This window comes from Globicephala melas, chromosome 16, assembly GCF_963455315.2.
Source record: "Globicephala melas chromosome 16, mGloMel1.2, whole genome shotgun sequence".
Classification (NCBI taxonomy): domain Eukaryota; kingdom Metazoa; phylum Chordata; class Mammalia; order Artiodactyla; family Delphinidae; genus Globicephala; species Globicephala melas.
In genome coordinates this window covers 10,634,937-10,655,830 of record NC_083329.1, presented here as the reverse complement: position 1 = coordinate 10,655,830, position 20,894 = coordinate 10,634,937, and the positions used below count along the sequence as shown (strand labels likewise).

Below are 20,894 nucleotides of genomic sequence, written 5' to 3'. Positions count from 1 at the left end.
TTCAATCTCATCCCTGTGGAAGTTCTGCGGGAAGAGTATTTATCCAGGTCAGAATTGGAATAAATTAGAAATTATTGTTTGAGGACAGGACATGGAGTCAGTACTGGCCTCTGTTAGCAGGGGCGGGTGAGAGTGCCAAGTGACCCTTTCCAGGGCCCTGAGGGTGCCTTCGAGAGCGGCAGGCTAGGGTGGTTTGCTCTTGTGCAAACAGTGGCACGTGACAGGGCCGTGCTCTGAGGGGTCTCATGAGCACTGAGACAGTTCATGCATGTAAAGCGCTCAGGACGTGCTGGGCAGGGCGCGAATCCTTGGTCAGCGTCCACCGTGGCCACCACCATGGGCCTGGCACTGCTCCGGCCCCCGGGATGGTGGGGGAGAGACAGACAAGGGCTGTGTTCTCATGGTGCTCCCAGGCTGGCGGGGCCACCGGCAGTAAGCAAACATTTGCGTGGTAGTAGGTGCTGCGGTGGAAATTTACAGTGTGATGTCACAGCGACTGAGAAGATACAGCTGTGTTAACATTTGGGGGATTTTCGTCTTGTCCCTCGTTTTATCCTTTGAGTGTTTGCATGTCGTATAAATACCAACAGCAACACAAAATGGGAGAACACAGGATTCTCCTTTCACCTAGGCAGGCAGCATCTGGAAAAGGCAAGGAAGTGCATTTCCTGTCAGAGCTTCCCAAAAGGAATGCAGCCCTGCTAGCGCTCTGATCTTCGCCCAGTGAGGTCTGCATCAGACTTTTGACCTCCGGAACGTGTGTTGTTTAAAACTACTAAGTTTGTGGTGATTTGTTACATTGGCGATAGGAAGCTAATACAGTCGGTTTGTACGCCTGTGCCTCCCCCTAGACTGGGAGCTCCCCGAGGCCAGGGGCTGTGCCTCATTCACGCTGGACCCCAGCGCCTGGCACAGCTTCCGGGCTCAGCAAACATCGACTAACTTCTTCGCACCTGCTCAGGAGCTGCCCCTCGGAATTAAGGCTGGCGTGGCCCCTTTGATTCTCTTCCCCAAACCCAAACTCTAGTCTTGGTGCTGCCCATTGGGAAAGGCCTCCAAGGCTTAGGGACCTGCTGCCAGGCCAGACCAGTCTCAGCCCATAACAGGTGACACGGATGGAGAGAGCACTGCCTGCTTGCTTAGCTCCCATCTAACGGGGCCACCTCGAGAAGGGGAGTCCTCATAAAGTAGAAGGATTCATGGGCAGAACTCAAAACATGCACATGCTTTTTGATGTTGGTCACTGTGGATTCCTTGTAACATTTTGTAAAGGACCATTATTGATTCATTCAGCAGGGAAATAAATGAGGTAAAGACAAGCCAAAGAGAGAATCCAAACAAAAGAAAAAAGAACAGGAAAAGTGCAAAGAATGAAGGGAGATGTCCCGTTGACCTTCCGAGCTGCCTCCTGCCTGCCTCACTTTGTAAGGAGGCTCCAGAGCAGGGGTGCCTCACCCTGGATGCCCAGAGAGTCTGATGTAATTGGTCTGGGGCAGGGCAAGGGCAGTGATATTTTTTAAAAGTTCCTCCAGTGAGTGTACTATGCAGCAGGGGTTGAGAACCACTGCCCCAGGGCATTCTTAACTTGGCGCTGTTCTCCTGTTAGAAGGTCTCCAAACCCTAAAAGTCATTAAATGATATTTCTTAGAGGCCATTCAAGCATTTTACAAATGGAAAAACCAAGGTCACAAGGCACTTGGTGGCCCAGTTAAGACCAGGGCCTCCGTCTGTGGACTTCTCATGCCCTCCATAGATCCAACTGGTGCTGCCAACAGCCTCAAATCAGGATGATCGCACCAACTTCCATCTGTCAGTGGCTTTCTTTCAGTTTTTCAAACTTTTTTTTTGCTTCTTCCCAAATGTTCCTTTTAAAGATCTGCTAATGCTTTGATATGAACATGGCCCCTCTGTCTCCACCCTTCCCTTGATCAGGCAGGACCACTTGTTGAGTATATGAGCACAGGCTCTGAGATCTTGCTGCACTAATACTGTGTGGCCTCTGAGAGCCTCAGTTTGACCATCTGTATAATGGTCAGATAGTACCAGAAATACTCCATAGTGGTTGTGAGGTTGAAAAGACATATGGTACATTCAGAATGACCAGAACAGTGTGTGGTAGATGAATGCCAGATGTTATAAATAATATTATTGTTTTACATTACCGTTACTATAGGGAAGAGAATGGGAGTTCAGGCGTCAGAGCCGGTAACAAGTATCGATGGGCACATCATTTTTCACTGTTGCTCTTTGGCTTGCTTTGGACCGTGTCTGGTGGTGGTCACTCCTTGACTGGACATGGTGAGTCCTCCCTTGGAGGAAGTAGTTGTGAGTTTCTAAGCGAGTGTAGGTTGAGAGGAGCCCTCACTTTGGAGCGAGGGCTCATTGGGCATTTATCCCGATTTAACCTACCTGTCTTGAGGTCAGCCTGCCCAGGGCCGTCTCCTGTAGGGACCCAATCTCCTTGGTCAGAGCTGAGCCCCTCCCTCACTGTAGGATTCAGAAGGGACCTGCTGCCTTCTCCTGTGTGTCTCCATAACATAAAAATTTTCCATGCAAGTAATTGCAGAATGGGGGAACAAGGAGGATAATAGGGGGGAGATGATTGTGGATAAATCAGCTTGATTACACACTTTCCCAAACTTGATTATACAAATTTGCAGGGCTGTGCAAAATCTTGAAAGCCAGTTAAGACCTTCCAGTAATGACTGCAGATTCCAGGGAAGTCTCTGTCATATGTCTAGCAGGTTGACCATTGAGAATGGTGAGTAAAGCTCTTCTGCTTTTGATTTTTTATATTTCAGAGACAGCCATGAAGTTTTATTGTAATGTTTTTAAACAAAGCAGTTACACTTACAGGTGGGAAGGTACCCACCCTTCTGCTGACTGGGCATGGAGTGGTATAGACGCACCTTTGGTATTTTGCAAGGGGATCATTCTGGTTGGTAATATTACCAGTTGCACTGGGTGCTGATACGTTTGATCCATTTGATCCATCACCCCCCGATGATACCATTGATAAAATAAATAAAGGACTTTGGGAGGTCAGTTAAGGCAAGAAGCAATAGCTGATTTATTTAGTAGCATACTATTAGCGTCCTTTTACCAATGTTACTTAACCTTTAAATTCAGGTTTTTTTCCTTTTTTCAGCTTTACTGAGATACAGTTGCCATATAACATTGTGTAAGTTTAAGGTGTACAGCATGTTGATTTGGTACCCTTATATATTGTGAAATGATTAGCGTTAGCTAATACCTGCGTCACATCCCATAATTAATATTTCTTTTTTGTGGTGAGAACAATTAAGATCTACTCTCTTAGCAAATTTCAAGTATATAATACAGTATTATTAACTATAATCACTATGCTCTACATTAGAGCCCCAGAACTTCCTCATCTTAATAGTTGGAAGTTTGTACCTTTTGACTAACATCTCTCCATTTCACCCACCTCCCTGGCCCCTGTTAACCACCATTCTAGTCTCTGTTTCTATGTGTTTGGCTTTTTTAGGTTCCACATGTAGGTGAAATCATATAGCATTTGTCTGTCTCTGTCTGACTTATTTCACTTAGCTTAATGTCCTCAACGTCCAGCCATGTTGTTGTGAATGGCAGAATGTCCTTCTTTCTCAAGGTTGAATAATATTCCATTGTGTATATAGGTCACATCTTCTTTATCCATTCATTGACAGACAAGGGTTGTTTCCATATCTTGGCTTTATAATCCTGTATGAAACATGGGAGTACAGATATCTTTTTGATATCCTGTTTTCATTTCCTTTGGGTATATACCCAGAGTGAGATTGCAGGTTAACACGGTGGTCCTTTTTTTTAAATCTTTTGAGGAACTTCCATACTGTTTGTTTTATTTTTATTTTTATTTTTAAAAAATTTTTATTGGAGTATAGTTGATTTACAAATGTTATGTTAGTTTCAGGTGTACAGCAAAGTGAATCAGTTAATACATATATCCACTCCTTTTATTTTAGATTCTTTTCCCATATAGGCCATTACAGAGTATTGAGTAGAGTTCCCTGTGCTATAGAACAGGTTTTTATTAGTTATCTATTTTATATATAGTAGTGTGTATATGTCAGTCCCAATCTCCCAATTTATCCCTCCCCCTTAGAGTCACGGATGTAGAGGAACTTCCATACTGTTGTCCATAGTAGTTGCACCAATTTACATTCCCACCAGCAGTGCCCAGGGATTCCCTTTTGTCTATATCCTTGCCAACACTTATCTCCTTTTTTTTTTTTTTTTTGCGGTACGCGGGCCTTTTACTGTTGTGGCCTCTCCCGTTGCGGAGCACAGGCTCCGGACGCGCCGGCTCAGCGGCCATGGCTCACGGGCCCAGCCGCTCTGTGGCATGTGGGCTCTTCCCAGACCGGGGCACGAACCCGCGTCCCCTGCATCGGCAGGCGGACTCTCAACCACTGCGCCACCAGGGAAGCCCTCCTGTCTTTTTGATGATAGCCATTCTCATAGGTGTGAGGTGATATTTAATTGTGGTTTTAATTTGCATGCCCTAAACTCAGTTTCTTAATAGGCAAAAATTACCTTGTAGGGTGTGGTAACATCTGAATGAAATAATATATGTTAAGTGCATAATTCCACAGCTGGAATGTAGGTGTTCCATAATCGTTAAATTCTGCATTGTTTGGGAGGGGAGATTTGCAGCATTTGGACAGAAACTCTGAAGTTATCCAGTCCAGTTCCTTAATGAGAAAAATGAGGAAAAGACTTACTCGAGTTGATTTACCAGCTAAGCCACAAATAGGTGTTCTGGCTCCCAGTGTTGGTGGCCACTGCCTGCCTGGGACTGGTTCCCAAAGCCAAAAGGAAACCCGTGGCTGTCAGCTCATAAGCAACTAGAGATTCAATCCAGGATGGGGAGTGAGAGCTCAGGGTTGGAGATGTCAATTTGGGAAGACCAGAAGTCAGGGGCAAGCGTGGCTGTGGAGCAGATGTGGTCCCCACTGCCTGATGGCCTTTGCCTTGCGGGGCCAACATTACTCATGAAGGGCCTGGAGGGAAGGAAGGGAGCTTGAGAAAGAGAATGTGAGCAGGGAGAGGGATGGAAGAACAAGAGAATGTGTCCCAGGAGCCCAGGTTCACAAAACCCACTCAGTGGGTGGAGTGTCAGTGCTTGCCGAATGAATAAGAGAAGGAGTGGGTGATGAGTGTTGGGCCTGCTTTCTGTGTGCTAGTCATCTCGTTTATAATAATCCTTCTGCAGATGAGGCACAGAGAAGTAAAGTGATTTGGCCAAGCTCAGGCCCAAGGAAGTTCTTTCAGAATCTGCTCTTTTCATTTAACTACCTTGCTGTAACTGCAAATGAATGGATGAATAAGTGATTGAATTTCCATTTTACCTATAAAGAAGTAACAACATTGAAGGGCAAGTGACTTTCCTATAATTACAGAGTAATCAGTGGTAGAGTCAGAGCTAGTTAGCTCTTTTGATTCCTAGTTCAACGAGCTGCTAACTCGGGCTGTGTCTCTGTACCACCTGGGCAGGCCCTGGGCCCTCCCACTGCCCCCTCCACTGAGCCACGTTATTATCTGCAACGCAGCCGTGGCCACACGTCCCCCTCAGAGCGCTCTTGCCCACGTTTCCAAAAGTGGGGGCAGTGGAAAGAGCCCAGGATTATGGTTAGAAGATCTGAGTTTGGGTTCCAGTTTGGCTGAATGACCTTGGGCAGGTGAAGAAGACTCTCTGGGTCTCAGTTTCTCTCTCTGGAAAATGGGGATAACAGTGCCTCCTTTTCGGTTGTGAGGCATGATTGAGAGAAGGTGTAAGACATGCCTGGCAGGCTGCTGGCAGGTAGGAAGCACTGGGAAAGTGATCAGTTTCCCTCCTTCAGTTCCCTCTCTCCCTTCTTCTCTTTCTCCTTTCCTCTGACTTAAGATTCCATGTGGCAGAGGATTGGCTCTTTATTGAAACAGCTGGATTTCTTTGTTTAGTCTTGATTCAACAAATATTTATTTATTTTTAATTGAGGTATAATTGATTTATGATATTATATTAGCTTCAGGTGTACAACAGAGTGATTCAATATTTTTATAGATTATACTCCATTTAAAGTTATTACAAAATAATGGCTGTATTCCCTGTGCTGTACAATATATCCTTGTAGCTTATTTATTTTATACGTAGTAGTTTGTACCTCTTAATCCCCTACCCCATCTTGCTACTCTCTGCTTCCCTCTTCCCATTGGTAACCACTAGTTTGTTCTCTATACCTGTGCGTCTGTTTCTGTTTTGCTATGTACATTAGTTTGTTTTATTTTTTTAGATTCCACGTGTAAGTGATATTTGTCTTTCTCTGTCTTACTTTACTAAGCATAATACTCTCTAGGTCCATCCACATTGTTGCAAACGGCAGAATTACATTCTTTTTGATGGTCAAGTAATATTCCATTGTATGTATACCGCATCTTCTTTATCCATTCATCTGTTGGTGAACACTTAGGTTGCTTCCGCATCTTGGCTATTGTAAGTAATGCTGCCGTGAACATTGGGGTGCATGTATCTTTATGAATTAGTGCTTTCATTGTCTCTGGATATATATCCAGGAGTGAAATTGCTGGGTCATACGGTAGTTCTGCTTTTTTGAGGAGGCTCCGTACTGTTTTCCTTAGTGGCTGCACCAATTTATAATCCTACCAACAGTGTACTAAGGCTTCCTTTTCCCCAGATCCTTGCCAACATTTGTTATTTGTAGACTTTTTGATGATGGCCATTCTGACAGGTGTGAGGTGATACCTCATTGTGGTTTTGATTTGCATTTCTCTATGATTAGTGATTGTGAGCATCTTTACATGTGTCTGTTGGCTGTCTTCTGTTGGTATATCTTTTTTGGAAAAACTACCTATTCACGTCTTCCGGTTATTTTTTAATTGGTTTTTTGTTTGTTTGTTTGTTTTTGATATTGAGTTATGTGAGCTATTTATATATTTTGGATATTAACTCCTTATTGTTCATACTGTTTACAAATATTTTGTCCCATTCGGTAGGTTCTCTTTTTGTTTTGTTGATGGTTTCCTTTGTTCAACAAATATTTATTGAGCACCTACTACATACCAGGTGCTGTTCTAAGCCCTGAGAATACAGCTCTGATAAAATGTAGACAAGAATCCAGGGTGCCTCTTGGAACTGATGTTCCACTGTGGCTCTTACTCTGCCTCGTGCTGCTGTATCTTTTCAGCTGTGATGAGGACCTGGTTATCTTCATCCCTTTCTTAGGAAAATTTCGAATGAGCAGCTTCATCCCAGCCATAGAGCCCGGTTATACCAAGGGGAAGCCGTGGCTTGGTCCTTGACTCAGGAGCTGGCCATTGTTGGGGCCACAGACGCCAGCATGGGGGTGTCTCCAGCTGTCCAAGGTCAGGCCCATGTCCACAGGCCCCTGGCTCAATGTGACTCTGTACTGAGGAGCTCAGGGTTTGCAGGGCAAGTGGCTACGAAAACACTTAGTGATGCTCACCATCAGCAACAAACTTTGGGGGCAGAAACGAGGCTTTATCTGCTTAAAAACCACAGGCCTGGCCATTCCTGTTCTCAGTGCTGACCTGGGCCCTGCCATCAGCCTCTCACCTGAGCACTACTGTCCCTGGCCCTCAGCCCTTTGATCATGGCTGTTCCATCTCACGCATCAGCCTCCTCTCGCCTGCCAGCCTCACTGAAGACCGTTTTAGGAGAACATGACCTTATCCCTCCACCGGGGAAAATTGGTCATGGAGGGAAGGTCAGGGGCTTAGTCCAGGTCAGGACTTGGCTGCTTTCTGCAAAGGACTCAGGTAAGAAAGGCCCGATGCTGCCCTTCGCTGTTGGTAATGGACACCAGGGGAAATCAGATGAGGTTATAAGGGAGGGGAAATCTCAAAGACATATCACAGTCTCCTGTTTAGAAACAAGTGCTCTCTGGCTGGTGTATTTTTTTTTTTTTTTTTTGTGGTACGCGGGCCTCTCACTGTTGTGTCCTCTCCCGTTGCGGAGCACAGGCTCTGGACACGCAGGCTCAGCGGCCATGGCTCACGGGCCCAGCCACTCCGTGGCATGTGGGATCCTCCCGGACCGGGTCACGAACCCGTGTCCCCTGCATTGGCAGGCGGACTCTCAACCACTGCGCCACCAGGGAAGCCCTGGCTGGTGTATTTTAATTAAAATTACAGCTCCGAAGCCTCTTAAAATTTAAGTTCTGTCTTCACTGTGTTTTGCACTGAGTGTTGAGGGGCATTTCTTCTGCCCCAGTTCTCTGCTCAGTGGTGTGTCCTGGGATATCTTGCTGTGACCTGGTCTGGGGATGGGTATGTAGAACGTTCCAGAGTGCTTTACGCTCTGGCTAAATTCCTAAAGACTCCTAATTAATCCAGGAATGAATGGTTCACTGGGCATTGTAGAGTCGAAGATTAATTGGAGACTGAGGTCTCTTAGCAAAGAAATTATACACTTTTCTCCCACTTGCGTCTTTTACTAGTTTTTTCTTTGGAGTGGCTTTTGTTTGCCTGTGGCTCAGATACAGCACAGTGGTTTCTGCACCAAACATCATTTTCCAATGGGAAGGGTGTCTGGCCCAGAGAGTATTCAGTCCTGGATGGCTTTGTGTCGCTGGCCCTGCTGGGAGATGAGGAGCTTGTGCTGGTAGAAGATAGGCTTTTCACTCCACAGCTCTGGATGCTACCATTGCACTTTCACGGCAACACTACCTTCTGTGCTGTTTCCCCCACTCAGGGTCCTGCTCCAGGACCTCACTATGCCAATGTTTTATCCGGAAAATTTTAAATATACAGAAAAATTGAGAGAGCAAAACAATTCCCCGTATACTCCACCTAGATTAAGCACTTAATGTTTTATCCTATTTGCTTTATCTCTGTATTTATGTTTCTATATATAATTTTCTGAACTATTTGAAAGTAAGTTGCTGACGATCATGACCCTAAATACCCTGAATGTTTCAGCTCCTTCTCCAAAAATATTCTGCCACATTTTTGACCACATTGAAGGAAATTGTAACATTCCCTTACTGTCACCTAATATGCAGCTCATTCTCCAGTTCCAAAATTGCCCGAGTCATCCTCAAAGTTTCTTTTAAATAGTTGAAAAAACATTTGTTTTGACCTAAGATCCAGTCAGAGCACAGCGGTTACACTTGGTTGTCTTACCTCTTCCAGTTCTTGTCACCTGGAACATTACAACTTTATTTCTGGGCTTGTCTGTTCCTTTGCCCCTGTATTTCCAACAAGCTGGCAGCTGAGCCCAAAGTTCTGATTAGGTTCAGAGTATACATGTCTGGAAGAATGCTTCATGGGGATGCCGTGCGCTCCATGTAGCCTGTGTCAGTGGTCCACAGGGGTCTGTGGTCCCAGCACTGCTGACCACAGGTAGAGTGTGCAGGTTAGTGGCATTTTTCTAAAAGCTGAAGAAGAGTTGGTGTGAGCAGAGCATCTCCGAGTCAGTAGCTTTGCGTTATCCATGCAGCCTGTTCCTGGTCCTCTCTCTTCTTTCCTGGGCACTGGATAGATGGGGGACATCTCCAGGCTTGGCCCACATGTTTCCACTGTCCCACCACTTACCCCATCCCACCCCATCATATTTAGGAGGGCATAGCTGAGGAGTACCTGTTTTAATCACCTCTTATTTGCCCCCCTTGGCAAGGGAGGGATTCCTGCCCTGGAGTTGAGTTATGGGGATCCTGACCGTTCATGACAGCCAACACTGGACAGATGAGGCTGAAAGCAGTCTATTAGTAACAGATTCACAGCCCACTGCGTGTCACACAGGGTCACACAGGAGCACACTAAACAGCCGGGGGCAATGGGAGGCAGGCTTTGTAGTATCAAGGGGGTGGGGTGCCCACTGCTTCCTGTAGGAGGATGTGATTGGCTTGTTAGAATAAGTCCACGGGCTGGCAGCGGACTGAAACCTGCTGCTTGGGGATAAGCAGGTACTGTAACTGGCCCCCTTGATAAGCAGGGTTGTTTGGCTGAGGGAGCTGAGTGGGAAGGAACTTGTGGTTAGGACATTCGAAGCCTTTGTGGTTTCAGATGTCAAGGGAGGACATCATATCAGGCCTTAATTTTCGGCTTTTTGCTGTAGTACAAAAACGCACCTACAGTATACTCTCTCCATGCAGGCACCCCCCTCAGCATTTCATCTTAGTCATTCATCTACTGGTCATACCAACCCTCTGAGGCAGGTGCTGTTATCAGCACCACTTCATAGATGAGGAAACTTAGGTCCAGGAGGCGAAGTGCCTTGACCAAGGTCCCACAGCTGGAAGGGATGATTGGAAAGCTCCTCCAGGCTGCCCTCGGGAGTCTGCGCCCACACAGTTGAAAATGACGTGAGATCTAGAGTGAGGGGAGGATGAATCCAGGCTCCGCCTCGGTGGGCAGTTATACTTGCTAAGCCCCAGTCTTTTCATTTATTGTGCAAGAGCGAGAGGGACCATCCCAAGAGGGTGCTGGTGACTCTGGGAGATGCTCCTTGTCTGGTCCACGGCTGGTCTCCTGGATGCAATTCTCCTCCATCCAGGAAGGGCAGGTTGCTTTGATTAAGTCTACTGCTGCAGGGAACCTGCTTTTCCGAATGACAGGGAGGAGGGAGGTGGTGGGAGCGGTTTCTTGGGGGTCTTCATTTCTCTTTCCACCTCCTTCCCAGTGTGTTATTCTTTCCTTTTCTCTTTCACAACAAACAGCGAGCTGCTCTCTGCAAGAATCTGATCTCAGTCGTTCACACTGCATGAGAATTGAGATCGACATGTTCCATTTTCCCAAGAGTGAAGCTGTATTTCTAATTGTGGAAAATTATCTCTCTTAATAAAATAATTGCAGATGCCATTACATTGGTGGTGTGTGTGCACGCATGTGTGCATGTGCGCACATGTTCCTTGACCTCCTTAGAATTCCAGACTGTGCGCTGAGGAGGACATGGAACAGTGGACATTCTATAGCCCATAGAGCTGTGCAGACTTAGGTAAGACACCCTATGTCTTGTAGCCTCAGTGCCCTCATCTCTAAAATGGGAATACTGTAACAGTAATTTCTACCTCATGGGGTTCTTATGAAGATTAAACAAAGTAATGTTGGAAAGCACCAAGTAAAGCACTTGGCACAAGACGGCTCCAAATGTGATAAGTATCTATTATTATAATATAACTGTGATAAATTGTTATTATTATAATCGTTACCCTTGTCTTTGGGGGTGGCCAAGCTCCCCGACCCAGGATAAGTCCTGTCCGGTGGCTGGTCTCCGGTTTACTGGCTCACAGAGATAATCCATCAGTATATTCTTTCAGTGGCCTGTCCCCAGGACTAATGGAAAATCCCAATGCCTCCTCCCTACCGGTGGAGCTGCCTGCCTGTTCTGCTGACCGTTTGTAAGTGTTTTCCCTCTTGCATAAGAGAGGCCCACTAGAGAGGAAAAGTCAATAGTGCAATTAAGAAACATGCTTTGCTTTTTGCTGTCGCCTGGAAAGGGTATCATGTTTTTTCCTCAGTCGGATCTCGCAAGGTTCAAAAGTGACCTTCTCGGCCATTGTTTCCTCATAGAATGGCTAAAGGATGCGGTAGTTGTTGACATTCACCTGTGCTGTTCAGTCTCCTTCCTGCAGCATGCAACCTCACTGCCCTGGGTGGGGCAGAATGGGGGAGGGGAGAGCTTCTTAGAGCCGGTCATCGTGTCGTCAGCATCCTTCTTCTTGTTCATGTTTGCAAGAACAGCGGCCACCTTTGGCTGAGCCCTTTGGTGCCCCAGGTGCTGTGCCAAATCCTAACATTTATTACTGCTGACGATAGCAGTATTATTACTGCCCTGGGAGGTACGGCCATCCTGGGATACGAGGAGGGAGATCTTAAATCTCAGAGAGGTTAAGTGACTTTTTTCAAGTCACCCAGCTGGCAAATGCCGAATCAGAGATTTGAACCAAGTTAAAGGTCTGATTAAGTTCATATTCCCATACGATCTTGTGTTTTTTATGGTTGGGGGAAAGGATGTTGAAATCGGAGTCTAGTATGTGACAGAAATGTTAACCTGTCTTGAAAGAAGCATATTATCAAGGTACATGAGTTAAAGGTCATTGACAGATCTATGGAATCCATTATCCTTTAGTTAATGGGGAGACCCTGGGGCTTTGAGAACTTGACTTTGAGTCAGAAGAGGCACAGGGGGCAGTAGCATCGTGGTCGCTTGTTCAGGGACTTGCTGTTCCTGATACTGTGATGTCAAGAGTGGCCATTCCTCTGGGTTCCCAGATTTGGGCTGAATCCCTTGCTACATTCAGCAGGTGGACAGTAACAGATTCACACCCTGGAACATCCTTAGGGGCCCAGGGTCCTCACATGCAGTTCCAGGTTGGAGGCCATCTCATGGGTCTAACTAGTGAGGCCCCCCAAAGTAGAGTGGGGTGGCGAGCTTCTGTGTAGGCAGAGTTCTGATACCTGTAACTAAAGACCTTGACATCTCATTCCTCAATCAGGTGGCACTTAGCAACTCTTGACTGTAGTCTCCATGAGAGTGGGACTGTATGTGTTCTATACACCAGGGTTCACAGGACGGTGCCTGGTACATCACAGGCACTCAGTAAATGTTTGTTGAGTGAATAAGCAATAGGCAAAGATGGAAGTCCGCTGTCTGTCCCTACTGCGCCCCTTCCTCTATAAGCAGACATGTATCCTAGGCTGCTTAAGGGCAGGGTGAGCTATGCAAACAGGACCAGCCACCAGGAGAGAGTGTGTGTGTGCGCATGTGTATGTGTGTGCGCATGTGTATGTGTGTTTGCGAGCGTGTGTGAGCGTGGTGTGTATCTGTCACCACTCTAAATCTAGCTGGCCCTGGTCTGGGGGTCCTCCAAGGGGCAAAGTGATGTTTTTATTTGATGCCCGGCTGGGCCTGGAGAGCCTCCCATGGTGCCGTGTGTGACAGTGGAATTGCATGCACTTCTTCTTGGTGAGGTTTAGGGGGCCACAGAAGGGCGTCAGGCCGTGTGTGTGGGATTTGGGGAGCAGGGGTAACTGGCTGCCTACTTGAGAACACCAGGATGTTTTTATCTGCTTGGCGGGGGCTTTACTCCTCCTTTAGCCTCTGCCTGGGGGAAGAAGTCAGTTATTTTGAGGCTGGGCTGGCCCTGGCTGCTGAATCAGAGTTTATCAGTAACAGTGGAGAAAACACTGCTTTCACACCTGTGTGGTCTCATTAACTAGCATCTGTTCTTTGGAACAATTAATAAATGATACTTTCTGACCTGTTAGATTTCCTTCTCACATAGAGCTCTTCCTTTCTGTTTACTTTTGGTTGTCAAGTCTGACCAAGTCTTAGGAGTCTTCTCTGCTCTTCAGCCTGTCAGGAGCGAAAATGGATAACTGGCCCTGTTAGCCACGTCATTGGAGTACTGATCGTCACACCAAATCTCCTTTTTTCCATGAGTCTCTGCAGTGATGCAGAAATGCCATTCACAGTGAGGACAGTTTTGATTCTCAGCCTCAGACTATGAGGAACTCTGCATCCGTGGATCTGTCAGACTCCTTCTGGGCATTGAGATGTTTCTCTGCATTGAATTTACTGGAAATGAAAGTAAGCAAAGTGGTTTTACACACCTCACAGTGGTCCAAGAGTTGCCACACTTTCTTCATCCTTTTCTTGAAAACTCAAGGACATTGAGTTATCCTGGCCTGGGGTATGCTGATGCTTGCAGGCATTCCTAAGACCAGTGGGGCTATTTTCTTCTCTACCGAATGGCCCCAGGTTGCTGTGCTTTTGAGTTGTCACCTTTGTTTTTCATCTTTTTTCTGCCTTTCCTGTGACACAAGTGGTGCTGGAGAGGATTGTAGGGGCTTTGCAAGGTGGATTTAGATTACACGTGGATGTGATCCACCTGACTCGACACCACGGAGGGGGCGCATGTGCCCCGCCCCCTCTCCTTCCATCACGGAAGGTCTTGTTGACCATCACAGGGAAGGCAGGCCTCCACCCAGAGGCAAAATCATCAAGGTAAAATTTAAGAGCATGCTTTTGTTTCATTGTATTTATTCTGACGTTTACCAGCTGTTTATAGAGGGAATCCTGATTTCATAATTCAGCAGTGTCATGAAGTTTCTTCTAGAATAACTTCATTTTAGTTTACAAAGTCTGAAGAAAAATCACAGTACAGGTGGAGGGCAGATCAGGCAACACCGGCCAATTTGGTTCTTAAATGGCCGAAGTTGGGAAGCGCTGGCTTTCCCCGAGAGCTCTGTGTCTCCAGCTGTAGCACTCACATCAATCTTGTTAAAAATGAAGCTTCTGAGTCAGTAGATCCCGGCTGGGGCACAAGATTCTACATTTTTAACAAGCTCCCTCCTAGGTTATGCTGCTGCCCTGGCCTCTGGCGACTCCAGGTTTGATCCACAGACCAGCAGCGTCAGCATCAGCGGGAAGCTTGTTGGGGTGCCAGCCCTCAGTCCCATCCCTGGACCTGCCGTATCTTCACTCACCGGACCCCCAAGTGGTTCCCGGGCACATTAACATTCGGGAAGCCCTGATCGTACATGCTGCTGCTGGGGGGTCCTCAGTGTGTAGTGAGGCCTGCCGAGCAGGCAGTTAGAGCCCATGCCTGAGCGACTCATGTGGAAGCGGGGTTTCCATTTCCTTGTTTCCAAATCACTTTACAAAGAGCTCATGGAAGGATGTTTCCAGGCCTGGCATGCCCTCTCTTGGGAACACACCTTCCAGAGCTTTCCATTCCACCACATGTCCACCTCTGCTCCTGTTTGCACTTTGAGACCCATGTCCTCTGCGTAGCTGCCTCGCTATCTGGATTCTCAGAAGCTGACGCCTGTGGCTGGTGCATGGCTGGACAGGGGACATCTATCTTTCTTGGCACTGCTGCTCCCAAAGGATATAATTGGCTTGACAGATGTGTTCTGGCTGCAGCCACTCAGGGTGGGGGTGAGGAATTGTGCAAAAGGCTGGGTGTGCAAGGCTTTAAAAAATGGCCACGAGGATAGTGTCCCTGGGGAGACAAAGGAGGTGAGGAAGGACAGTGCTCAGCGGTGTGCCAGCTCCCTGTCCCTGCGGCCAGCTGTGTGGGGAGGACACAGGAATCAAGGCTCTGGGGTCTCTGAGAGTGGGAGCTGCAGGACCATTACAGCGATGACAGCCTGTGGGTGGCAGATTGTATATGGAAGGTGGCTGCAGCCATCTCTCTCATCTTACCTGCTTTTCTTTTTTATTATTATTATTTTTTTTTTATTGCGGTACATGGGCCGCTCACTGTTGTGGCCTCTCCCGTTGCGGAGCACAGGCTCCGGACGCGCAGGCTCAGTGGCCATGGCTCACGGGCCCAGCCGCTCCGCGGCATTTGGGATCCTCCCGGACCGGGAACCCGTGTTCCCTGCATCGGCAGGCGGACTCTCAACCACTGCGCCACCAGGGAAGCCCTTACCTGCTTTTCTGTAATGCGGACTTTGCCACACCCCTGCCAAGAGGTAGAGTAGGGTCCCCTCTCTTGAATCTGGGCTGACCTTACGTAACCCAGTGATGCCACAAGACTTTGGAGGCTGGGTCAGAAAAGCCATTCAGCTTCTGCCTGGTCCTCTTGGAACCCGCAACCTGGATGAAGTTGGACTATGCTGAGACTGCGGTGCTGGAGAAGTATGTGAGGTGCTCCAGGCGGCAGCCCCAGCTGAGTTCCTGGCCAACAGCCGGCACCCATGGTGGCCACGTGACAGGCCATCCTGATGTCCAGCCCGCTCAAGCCTGCAGGTGATGCAGCCCCAGCTGACATCTAACTGCTGTGACCACATGAGAGATTCTCAGTGAACTCTGCCTAGCTGGACCCTTCTCAGTTTTCTGATCCACAGAAACATGAGCAAAACAAAATGGTTGGTTTCAGACATTAAGTTTTGGGGTAATTTGCTATACAGCCAGAGTAACTGGAGTGTTCTGGAAGCTTTGGTTTTTACAAGTATATTCTCAAAAACAACTCTAAAACAAAATTCTTTTTCCTTAGTTATATTTAAAATGTTTTAAAAACACTGGGGCGCAGTGAGTAGGTTGTTACAAAATGAATCCCCCCCCCCACCAAAAGAAAGCCTGAAAACTGTCTAGTAAAAACTTGCAGATGGAGGCAAGAGTAAAATGATAAGGGTGATAAAATGCTGCTTTCTGTTCATGCTCTGTTAGGTACTTTATATTCTTTCATTTTATTTTTACTCCCACACTTTAAGGAGTGCCCATTTTATAGATGGGACGACTGAGGCTCAGAGATGTTAAGGAACTCACTAAGAGCCACACAGCCGGAGCTGGAGTTTGAACGTGGATGGGCCTGACTCCATAGCCTGTCCTGCAGCAGACGGAAGAATTGTTAACGTGGAGAGCTAAATCTCTAAGTCTCCTTTCCTTAAGGACAAGGGCTCAGGACCCTTAGGGATCATTCCGTTCAGTGCTGGGCCCTTCAGGGTCACCTGGGGAGTGTTTTAAAATCCACATATCAGGCCCAGTCCATACCAAGACTGTAGGTCTGGGGTAGGGTGTCTCCAGTGGTTCTGACCCATCTCCATTTGTCACCTCTGGCTTAGCCCAACCTCCCGTGTTGCAGGTGAGGGCACTGAGGCCCAGTGAGGAGAAGTGGCTTGTTCTGAAGCCCAGAGCAGCTTAATGGCAGAGCTGGGGCAGAGAGCAGGTTTCCCAGCGCCCAGATGGCATGCTCCCCCGTGTCTCACTTTGGAGGAGGCTTGGAGGGCCGTTAGCAGAAGTTACCTTACACATCAATGACGGGATCTCAGGGCACTTGCAGTAAGATCCTGCAGTAGAAATGTTCTGGACACAGTGCTGAACAAAACAGTCAGGGGCCGGCACTGCTTTCTTCTTGAAATTACATAAATACACAGACGGAGGGACAGAGTTTTAGGACTTAAAACCTCCACTGGGGGGAGAGGGAGGGGAGGAGAGGAAGAGAGAGAGACAGAGAAAGAGGGAGGGATATGTATAGAGAGACACAAAAGACAGGTTGAATTTTAGGTCTCTTGTAGGTACGTGATAGGATTCAGTGTGAGGCTGATCAGACTGAGGGTGTTTTCTGTGGCAGCTGTTCAAAGTCCTGAACAGACATCAGATTCTGCAGTCACTGGGCTCTGAGGACACAGCCCTGGAGTGACCCCCAGCCTCTACACCCTCCCAGTGCAGCTGGACATACAAACAAATCATGATCATACAAAAGCCCAAGTCTAGGGTAGAAACCAAGGCTGTGAGACCCCTGATTCTGTCCCAGGGCTGGGATGGCATTAAGATGACCCACCATCTAGGTTTTTCCTAAGACGGGCTTTTCCGGGGACACAAGACTTTCAGTGCTAAAGCCAGGAGAGTCCTGGGCAAACCCAGACTGTTGGTCACCTGGGTGTGGTTCCCTAGACGAGAGGACAGCTGACCTCCGCGTCCTCCCCATCCTGGTGATGGTACCGCTTTTCCTGGAAGCCCAAGCCAGAGCCCTTGGAATCTGCTTTGACCACCCACCTCCCATGTGCACGTTCTTCCATTCTGTCCTGCCCTTTCCTTCACTCTGCAGCAGTCTCTTGCTGGGACAGCTGCCGTAACCTCCTAACTCTCTCTGCCTTCCCTTCTCTGTTCTGCTGCAGTTCCCCATCTTCGCCGCTATCTGGAATGGGGAGTTTCATTCTACACTTCTCAGTAGAACCAATTCTCAGTAGAACCAATTCTCATTCTACACTTCTCAGTAGAACCAATTCATCATTGGTTCAAAAGCCAAATTCCTTAGCCTGGCACTCAAGCCCTGAGTCACCTGGCCCCTGTTCTCCTTCCGGCCACATCTCAAGCCATTCTGAACTGAATTCACCAGGTGAAGAGCTGAGCTGGAGAGCTGGGAGGCGGCCTGATGGCCAAGAGCTGACAAAGCAAACCTGCCGTCTCTGTTCTTCCCTCCAGGTTTTCTCTTGGTGGTAGTTCTTTTCATCCGCCTGGATGTTTTGGGCTCCCAGGATGTTTGAGGGGTCGGGAGGCGACGAGATGAGGAGGGGGCTGTTTAGAGCTGTCCAGTTTCCTGGTAGCAGCCCCAGAACGTACCGCATCCCCCTCTCCCTTCCTTCTTTCCTCTCCTCTGTGTTTCTCTCCTGTCTCTACCTTCTGTCTTCTCTTGAAGCTCAGTCTGCCTCCTGGTGGTGCTGATGGTGGCAGGGTGCCGTCTGGGGGAACGTGAAGGGAAGAACACCGCTGGTTCTTCCTCTGGTCCTGCCTGCTGCTCCCTCACCTTTGTTCCAACTCAAGTCCATTTCGTTCCCAGAGACTGTGCTGCTGGCCTGGCCTTGCCCCAGTCTGAGCCACCATTCTGGACTTCAACTCCCAGTTCACTTTGGATCCCCAAGTTTCTAGAGTCTTTGTATGTCAGCCTCACAGCCGTTCTCTCATGCCCACAATTAGTCTTAGCTGGCTGGTGGTGACAGAAGATTCTACAGTCTTGGTAACTACCTCCATCTTTCCCCGGTTGAAACTGGCCGAGAACCACCAGCCAGGCAGCCTGTCCTCCCCCCCGCCCCCCGCTCCCCCAGAGGCCAGATCGTCCGCCTGAGCGTGTGCAGGAGCCACCGTCTCCAGCGCTCAGCCCTCACGCCTTTCTCTGTTTCGTTTCAGTTTTACGGAGTTCTTGGATCCATTCCAGAGAGTCATCCAGCCGGAGGAGATCTGGCTCTATAAAAACCCTTTGGTGCAGTCAGACAACATACCTACCCGCCTCATGTTCGTAAGTACCATGATTTCATGGCTGATTTGACCGCTCTCCCAAGTATGAACCAAATGGCTTTTCATTTCTGCATTTCCAACCCCTGCTGGTGATGGCAAGCAGCCTGAAAAAGAAAGAGGCGAGCTGCCCATCAAATTAAAATTCAGTTCCAGATCAGGATGGTCGCCGCTCGGTCATGTGAGAAGCAATTGCCCGACGCTTTGGAAAAGAAGGGCCCTGCTTACCTGAGCTAAACCCGACTTTTTCCGAATACTTAGAGTAAAATAAGATGAGCAACTAGTGAACAGAGTTTCCTGCTCCATCTGTTTTTAAAAAAACCTCAGTTTAGCTGTACTCAGGTAACCACTTTTCTGGGTTTTGCTGGTCAGTTGACCAGTGATGAGACCACTATGTGTAATTCACCCCTGACAGCATCTCTGGTCCTAGGATAAATGGGCAAGCATCCACATAGCTGGTGGATACACTGGGACATTTTTACCTCTTCGCTCTGCCCCTTGTCGATTACAGTCGCCTACACTTCCTCTACTATGTGCCGGGCCCTCGGCTGAGAGCTTAAGAAAGGATTATCTCATTTAGCCCCACCCGGTATCCCAGTGAGGAAGATGTCATTATTGCCCGAATTTTGCAGGTGCAGACCTGCATCCCAGAGAGATGAGGGAACTTGCCCAAAGCCACACAAGCTAGAGAGCAGCAGAGCCACGACTCACATCCGAGCAGCCAGCTCTGAGCCCTGCTCGCAGCCGGGACGCTGCTCTGCAGTCAGGAGCCGAGTGTCCAGGACTCCTTGCTGGAGCTCACTGGCTCCTGGAGAATTGCCTTCAGGCCTTTCTGCAGCAGAGGAAGTATTGAAGCTGCCTCTTGTTACAGAGCAATAACGCAGCTTCTGGATGGGCAGCCGTGTAGCTTGAAGCTTATTCCTATTAGGCAGCCATTGTGTGTCTTGCCTCTGGGAACTTAAATGACTGTTCCAGAGCTTTTATAGAGGACATGAGGAATATTGTTGCATTTTGAAACAAATCCCTCTGACTTTGTGGAGGAAATCTTGTTCATCGGTGATGATTGGAAAGATCTTTGTGTCTGCAAACATCCCAAAGTGCCCGGAACACTGCATGAGTATCACAGTATTATTTTAATTGCTTTCTCATAATTACTTTTCTGCTGGAAAATAAACTGGATTTTTGTAAATATCGGGGAAATTGAAAAAAGTAGGGTGCTTGTGAGTAGGGTATTACCTTACACTTGAGTATTAAAATCAGATTTTTTTCCATTTCTGCTCTAACTCAAATCTTCCATAAATCCTAGAAATAAAGTAACTAGTGTGTGTCTAACTAGTTTACTCCGTGGTTTTAATCGGGGAAGCTTCTGTTGATCACTGGTTTCCGTTTTCAAAGATTTCACGTTTCATGTACTGTAAAACCCAATTTGGAGTGAATGTTCATTTGGGATATTGTGAGAAATTTGTGGCTGTGTCCTAGATTTGTGAACAATGGATTGTTTTGAAGTCTAGATAAAAACCCCACAAATATTCTGGCTGCAGACACAAATAGGATGGAGCACATTTGCATGCTGGCAGTGAAGAGAAGGAGGCAGTAAAGGAGTTCTTCAGTGCTGTGATTCTCGGAGAATAGAGGGGTATTCAGCCACAAACACTGATTCATACCCTCTAGTCTCCTAATGAAATAAGTTCAGCCTTTTGTTTTGTTAATAGTAGTTGATGAATTTCATTCATTTGGTCACAAGATTTAGTATGATTCCATAATAACACAAGGAAAGCAGTAGATACATTTAGAATATGTGTAACACGAGATGAAAAATGCTTTGTCACCACATAAATTAGGTTTGTTCTCCTGGGTTTTATTAAGAGTTTAATACAAGACATCATTTGTCTGCTTTTGATCCTTTTAAACCTTCTGGTGTTTATAGAAGAATTTGTAATAGAACATATTTTCACTGTTTTTAAAAAATAGCTTGGTTTCCTTAGAAAGCTCAAATTTCATTATTTAATGCATAAACAGAATCCTGGGATCTCCTCTACTTCTGTTTAGAATGTTTTACTATAAAGGCAAACTTGCTAACTGTCTAATAACCAAAGTGTTTTTTAAAGGCAGCTGCTATAATCCAGATGTTTCTTTATTTGGGAAATCAGTGTCTCTGGAGTTGTGC

General features: G+C 47.3%; 1 protein-coding gene across 5 annotated transcripts in view; it reads left to right on the top strand.

Annotated features, from left to right (window-relative positions):
• The window catches only part of PLPP4 (phospholipid phosphatase 4), a 238,730-nt gene that overhangs the window by 24,596 nt on the left and 193,240 nt on the right, over nucleotides 1-20,894 (top strand). For all 5 annotated transcript variants that reach the window (XR_009559292.2, XM_060286167.1, XM_060286169.1 and 2 more), the window contains exon 2: nucleotides 18,623-18,731. Coding sequence is in view for 4 of the 5 variants with exons in the window: in XM_060286167.1 (XP_060142150.1) it covers nucleotides 18,623-18,731 (109 nt within the window). In the remaining variant the exon portion in view is untranslated. The remainder of the gene's footprint in view (nucleotides 1-18,622; nucleotides 18,732-20,894) is intronic.